The sequence below is a fragment of the Otolemur garnettii genome, unplaced genomic scaffold (assembly GCF_000181295.1).
Source record: "Otolemur garnettii isolate 467f Iridium unplaced genomic scaffold, OtoGar3 scaffold00049, whole genome shotgun sequence".
NCBI lineage: Eukaryota > Metazoa > Chordata > Mammalia > Primates > Galagidae > Otolemur > Otolemur garnettii.
In genome coordinates this window covers 8,624,358-8,631,332 of record NW_003852444.1, presented here as the reverse complement: position 1 = coordinate 8,631,332, position 6,975 = coordinate 8,624,358, and the positions used below count along the sequence as shown (strand labels likewise).

At 47.8% G+C, this 6,975-nt stretch overlaps 1 protein-coding gene across 1 annotated transcript in view; it reads right to left on the bottom strand.

Moving 5' to 3' along the window:
• The window catches only part of SLC13A4 (solute carrier family 13 member 4), a 45,113-nt gene extending 38,630 nt beyond the window's left edge, over positions 1–6,483 (bottom strand). The window contains exons 1-2 of the mRNA XM_012806236.2: positions 6,367–6,483; positions 1,683–1,811 (exon numbers count right to left, since the gene is read on the bottom strand). Coding sequence (XP_012661690.1) covers positions 1,683–1,811; positions 6,367–6,465 — 228 coding nt within the window. The 5' untranslated portion in view covers positions 6,466–6,483. The remainder of the gene's footprint in view (positions 1–1,682; positions 1,812–6,366) is intronic.
• Between the last annotated feature and the right edge of the window lie 492 nt (positions 6,484–6,975).

Genomic DNA, 6,975 nt, shown 5'->3' with positions numbered 1-6,975 from the left:
TCCTGGGATTACAAGCATGAGGCACACTTCACAGTTATAAAGAGAAACCTGAAGAACAATTGTGTGTATTCCTCTTAAGAAAAGTCACGTTTAAGGTTAATTTTTCTTTTAGGCAAGCAAAAAACCCATATGACCTATTGTTCTTTCATAAAAGAAGGGGGCAAACTGGAGCAACTGCCTGTGATTCGGGTCACAGACTAGCTTTCACAGAGGTAACCCAGGAAAAAAGCACTGCTGAGAGTTTTGGGGATGCTATCCTTTTTGGAGAGCCTGAGGCTATGATTGCTCAAAGCAACCACCACGACCACCACAAGAGAGAGAAAGAGAGAGGGACCCAAGACTACAAACAAACCCCTCCAAACCCTGGTCAGTTGAGTCCATACAGTAGAAAGACAAATTGCTCACTTGCAGTCAAGCACAACTATTAGGGCTTCATTCTAATTCTATCTTTGGAGTTTCAAATGAGTTCTGTCATCCATTATTAGGGCACCCATAGGCCCAACTTCATTCTTCCTTCCTCACGTCATAGAAGTGGAGAGACCCACAGTTCTCAGTGGTAACCCCGGTATGAATAACACCATGAAGCCACATACTACTTTATGGAGTGTCTTTCTTGTGGTCTAGTAAGTATGGGCATGAATTTGAAATCTAATGGGCATGGATTTGAATCCTGCTCTGCTTCTTTCTAATTTGTGATTGTGGGTAAGTTTTGCAACTCTCCGAGCCTCTGTTCTCATCTGTAGAATAGAAATCTTAGCGTCCACCTTGCAGAGAACTTTGCAGACCTCTCAGGGGCATTGTATACAAATGCAGTGCTTCTGGGATAGAGCCGGGTCCTCAACATTCAGACGTGGGCTCCCTTCCCTCTCCCTTCTGTGCCTCTGCCCATAACCACCCTCCCCGCCCCGACCTCTACCCTTCAGGCTTTTTATCAGAAACTAACCAGATGCCAGGTGCTATAATGAGACCATCTAAATGGAAACAGGTGTTGATGAATGAGGCTCCTCATTCATCTTGCTCCTAGGTTATGACTGAGTTTTCCTTTCTTCTTATTTGTGGTAGGCTTAAACGGTTGCTCTGAAATTTCCCCTTGACAATTTCTGTTTGAGCTTTTGTGAAAGCCGCTGGTCATAAACAAAGAGGACTCTGGGGAGGGAAAGTCAAGGAAAGAATATGCAGGAAGCTTGAGATAGGGAAGAAGGAACAGAAATGAAAACGTTGTCTGGCTCAGGGAAACATGGCGAGTCTCCCTCTCAACAAACACTTACTGAGCACTTAACATACATGGGCTCAGCTTTAAAATGAGATGCCCAAGAATTGGGAGGCCTAATTCCTGCCTTTACATGCTTAGGGTCTAAATGGACGGACAAAAGACTGCAAAAGAGCAACTGCAGCCTAGCGACAGGTGTTGATCATGTAGTTGTGGGAAGGTTTCAGACTGGTGGAGCAACAGGGTGTGTTTAATCAAGAATTCCTGAAAGACGCAAGTTTTGAGTCAGTTGGCAGGAGATGAGGGTCATGGGTGGAAAGAGGGGAAGAACAGTTGCAAGGCCTAGCTCAGAGGTTGTTCCCGGTGGGTGACAGAGCCCCATTCTCCTCAATGCTGTGAGCATCTCCCTGGACCTGGGCCCTCTTCCACTGCAGGGACCCAGGCCTGGGGGCTGAGCTGCAAGGGATCTAACCTCGCTGGATCGGAGGACTCCGAAGAATGGGTAGAGGAAGGCGGGCACCAGGGCTGCAGCTCCGAGAGGCACTGCCTCAGACACCCAGTACACAGCAGTCACGATCAACACGTAAGCACATGCAGCCTCCTGAAAGGGGAGGAAAGACGTGGTCAGTCACAGGTACAGTCACTGTCACTGAGCATACGAATGAGACCCAGGCCTGAGGCAGTAGGCACTCCGCTCTGACATAGGCACCAGGATACAATCCCACTCTGGAGTTGGCAGGTGAGTATGGTGGGCACGTGGTGGGGCCCATCATTTTGTGGGTGATAATGTGGCTGCTCCTTGGGGTGACTGCTGTCTGATGCAGTCTGCATTGATGTGCAGCAGAGCCACCAGTGGACGGTCGCAATTTCACAGCTCTGCTGGCTCCTGAAACTGCTGAGGGTGGGGATTGAAATTAATCGCAGTGTCCAGACCCAAGTTCATAAACTGTACAGGTGGAGTTCAACACTAACTTGGACTGCGACACAACAGATTGATGTCGAGTTGATCAGATATTAAAGGTTCTTGGGTGGCTGAGGTTAAGAATCACATGTGAGTGCTGAGGTCAGCCATCCTGAGTTAAACACACATGCATAAGGTATGATGACACGGGGGCATTTGGCATGTACCCAACATGAACAGAAAACAGATCAGTAAGAAGTGAAATCTACAAATAATGCAAAAGGTGCCTTCCATACTGTGTTCACATAGCCCCTGGGGTACGTCTCAGGACTATCTTGGGAAGACCAACAAGGTCTGGAATCCAGAACCCCCACCCCAGAGTAGCTCGGTTTTCATTTGATCATATACTGACATTTTATGGAAGGATTTATTTAAATAAAGACTTATTGCTTTAAAAATAAATAAATGAAGTTAAATCCCCCTGCTTTAGACTATTTGCTGAAACAACTCAGTAGTAAACTTTAATCAGTTAAATTGTTAGGCAAGAGCTAGGTGACTATTTTCCTCTTCAGTTTGTGATATAGGTTCCGTCACAGGTGATAGATATTATCACATTGTGCTAATATCTCAGGAATGAATTCTTCTCCTGGGGGCCTCTTTGAAGAGTTAGCAAGAAGCCAAGGGCGCTGAGCATTGGGAAGACAGGATGGAAGACATTGGCAGCAATCCTGAGAATGGGACTCTGTTTGGGTGAGGAAGGAACATGAACTCCTGTGCATGTGCAGCCCGTGCACTGTCAACATTTAGGGCCAGACAGGTTCTTGTTGCAGGGGGTCTTGTGGCCCATAAAATATTTAGCAGCATCCTTGGCCTCTACCCACTAAATGCCAGCATCCTCTTTTCCGTTGTGACAACCAGAAATGTCTCTAGACATTTCCAGATGTCTCTTGTTGGGGAATAGGAGGGAGTCAAAATTATCCCTGGTTGAGAACTACTGCCCCAACCAGGGTCTGGTTCTCACTGCTCTTGGGCTCCATTCCACCTGCCTGATGCCACAGAAACTTCCTTCTACAAAGGGAACAAAAGAATCATCTATCTAGAAGGAAGGCCTGGAAAAATTACCAGTGTTATCGTAGTCCACTACATTGCTGTTTGTGTGACCTAGGGGTGCACAGAGGAAATAAGTACACTACCTTATTAAAAGCCAGACCTCCTTGACCTTGGCTTCTAGTAATGCCAAGAGCTCTGAATGGCACTGATTAACAGTGCTGAGAAAGGTCACTGGCTTACTCTTGGCAGAGGTCACTGTCCAAGGGCCTTCGTAATGGAAACCTCACTGAGCCCTGAGACTCAGAGATCTCTTTATAGAAAATGCAAGTCGGCTGTGGGATCCTCAGTTTTCACATACTTGTACACATCAGGGCTCGAGTCTGACCTGCCCTGAGGCTGGCTGCTGACCAAGGAACCTGACAAATCTTGTTCTGTTTATTGCTCCTGGAGTTCAGAACAGGCATCCTCAAACTCTTGCATAAAAGTTACAAAAGGTCGCTGTATCAGTGAGGGGCAGCGGGAGTGATTACCCAGCGGGAAGGGGCCTTGCTCCCTCCTGATGTTCCTTATGGGGTTGGGGGCTGAGAACCGGGAACTGGGCCCAGCGATTGTTGACTCTCACACTGAGATTCCCTCTGGGGCCAAAAGCTCAGAGAGAAGATAGAACTTTTGGAATTGCTGATAAGACAACAGAATCAATAGTGGAAAAAATATGACTCCACTTGGAAAAGAATGCAGTTTAGAGAAATAACCTCTTTGCTGCAGGAAAAAAAAACTATCTAAGAGAGTTCAAAGCCCCTTGTTCTCATCTCTTTTCTAGGAAAGAGATAAAATGGCAGGTCTTAGCTCTAGCTGAAGGGAGAGGACAGGATGTCTGCCCCTCATGAGGAAGCCCTTATCCCCTGCCCCAGAACCCTCAGTTTTTGTCCTGATAATTACAAGGCCACATATCAAAGGGAGTGTGGGGGAGAGAAGATGGGGAGAGAGGAAAAGAGGAAAGAAAGAGAGGAAGAAGATGAGAAAGGAAGGGGGGAGGAGAGATAGACAGAAGACTTTCCCTTTCCCAGGCATAATTTTGATTTGAATTAGGAGAATGTGGGTAAACTTGAGCTAGACTTTTTGATTGTAAATGTCAGTAAAAGCTGGAGTAGGTTAACTGGAGGAAGTCACCAGGCTAATCTTTGTCTAGCAGTATTAATAGGATAAAACGCTGCCATTTTTATCTGTCCTTAGAACAGAATAAGGAACAAGAGACACCTTTAGCTATAGCACCGTGCGTTTCTTACTTAGTTCACCTATGAAATCTCCGCGACCTGCCTTCTCAATCTTCTTAAATTCAGTAGGTAAGCTTATATTCAGACAACCCAAAAAACTCTGTGAAGGTTACAGGAGTCTGGTGTTCATAGCACCTAACCAAAGGCTGGCAAGAGGCTCCATTAATGTTGAATAAACTGACTTGGTCTCCTCTGCTGGCTAACAGGTCTCTCTAATCTTCTGGAGAGAATTTTCTGGAACCCCGAAGCCTTTTATCAATGTCACTGGCCCCTCATCAGCAGGTGTGGGGAAGTTGGGGAGTAGTCAGACGATCCCTTTAAGGGAAAGCATGGGCAATTTTTTTGCTCCTGTTTACAAATAAAGGAAAGTGTCCCAAAGTGGTATTTCCTAGGTAGGATGCTTTCTCCTTTGCTGCTAACTTGGGCTTGGAACAGCCCCTACTCCAGTTTCACTGGAAGGGACTTGACGTGTTAATTTTAGCTGGGGAGGGTGGGGTGTAAATTTTACCCCAGTGGGGATCCTAAAGAAGGGCTTAGTTATGGACCCCCCTCTTGTACTCTCTTTTTCCATAATATGATAGACGTCTGGAGTTAGAGAACTGGGCAAGAAAAAGGGGAGGGGTCATTTTGACCCCTAAAATGTAGCTGTGTTCGGCCAGGAGCCCTCCCCAGGTACTCAGTTACTTCTCTCAGCTCTAGCCCAGAGCAAGCAAATCCACATAGGAATTTTAAGGAGTAAATAGCAGAATCTAAGTTTGATGCAAGGTGTGAAGGATCATTCCCTCAAATCAACCTGGTGTTAAGAGAAAAAAAAAGCCATGAAAAGAAAAGAAAAAAAATCAGGTCCATTTGGACAAAGCAGAAAATCGACCAGCACATACAGCCCAGGAAAAAGGTCAGCAGCAATCACTGCCTGCTAATCCCAGCCCTGTTTTAATTAGCATCTCCCTGGCACTCTGCAGTATTTATTTTACGAAAGATTTAAACCAGTTTGTTTCTAAGAAGAACCATTCTAATCCCCCCATTTAACTTTTTGACTTAATCTTGGTTACCAAGTTACTCAAGGAGCTGCGTGGAAGGCATTGTTCTCCTCCCCACAAAAACCTGTCTTAGCTTATTTTTCCTAAAATCTCAAGGTCAGGGCCAGCTGGGGGAAGGAGGGAAGCCACAGGCAGGAGGAGAACAGAGAAGGGAAGGAGGTAAGGTCTGAGAGGGGAGCAAGCACAGGCTGGGGCAGGAAGTAGGCCCCAGTGGACAGTACTGTATGGGGCTCTGATTTCTCTTTTATCAGGCCGTTTTATGTCAGCCTTTCAGGATCACAAACACAGAAGACACAAGTAATTCAAGGCCATGTGCATGGGACCCAGGCAACATGCCAAGTCTGCCTCAAACCGAAAGGTTCTTTCCCTAAACTTCGCAGGGCACGTTAGGGATCAAGAGCTTCAGCTGTGGTTACCAGACCTCTCAAGACCCGACCACAGACCCTGGGGCATCTCCACGTCCCCCCCCCCACCCTGTCCCAGCCTTCTCCTCTACATCATTCCTGGGAGCTCTTCTTGTGTCTCCAGTTGCTCTCAGATACAGATGGTCACACGGTGACTCCTGACAAATACAGGCACACTGGCCTGTCCCTGTGGGCCCTTCCACCTGCCCCTGCTCCCTGCTGGCCCAGCTGTCCTGGTGGCCCCCACCCTTGCTCTGTGCTGACTCTGAACCTAGGGCTGGAACGGGGGGATGAAAATGACAGCTTCTAGGAAGCAGGTAAGTTGGTTTCCTCCAGAAAAACACTTCCATTTGTTCCGACCCACCAAAGGCCACTTTTAGGGATGGCATGATCTCCCCCTCCCACGTGGCCTCCTCCACCCTCCCCTCGGTGCCCTCCCACCTGGTCCCGGCCGCAGGTGTGCGTGGGGGGACAGGCTGGTACTCACGCTGCTGGGGTGCAGGACGGGCAGAGGCAGCAGCAGGAGCGGGACGCAGATGACTAGGAGCAGCTTGCGGGCTCGGAGCAGGCCGTGCAGCAGCCCCATGGCCCTGGGCTCCTCTGCTCCCCTAGGCTGCTCTTCAGCAGAACCCCTGTGCACGGCTCTCGTCCAGAAAGACTTCTAAAACCTCTCTTGGCTTCCAAGAGTCCTCTTTTGTCTTGGGGGCAGAATGGGAGCGCAGTTATACCCCCGTGTCCACCAAAGGCTGGACTCCTGGCCTCCCTCGTTAGGTGGGATTGATGAGCATAGTTTTATGACCAGCAAAAAGGAACTGGGAAAGGATCAGAAACGGGGGCATAGTGGGTTCCCTCTCTGCTTGATCAGTAATGGAGTAACTTCATTCCAGGCGTCAGCAAGAGTCCCCTTAACCAATTAAAATGACACCTTTGCTGCCGCTGTTTGGCCTTGAAGAAATCATTTAAAAGCTTTAAAAAATTAAAAATACTGAGAGCCGATCCTGCTCTCCATCATTTCTCCTCCCTCTGATGGCCTATTCTGGGGAGTCCCTGTTTCATCTCCTACCTGTGCCTGCTGTTGGTAAAAATCTAGTAGCCC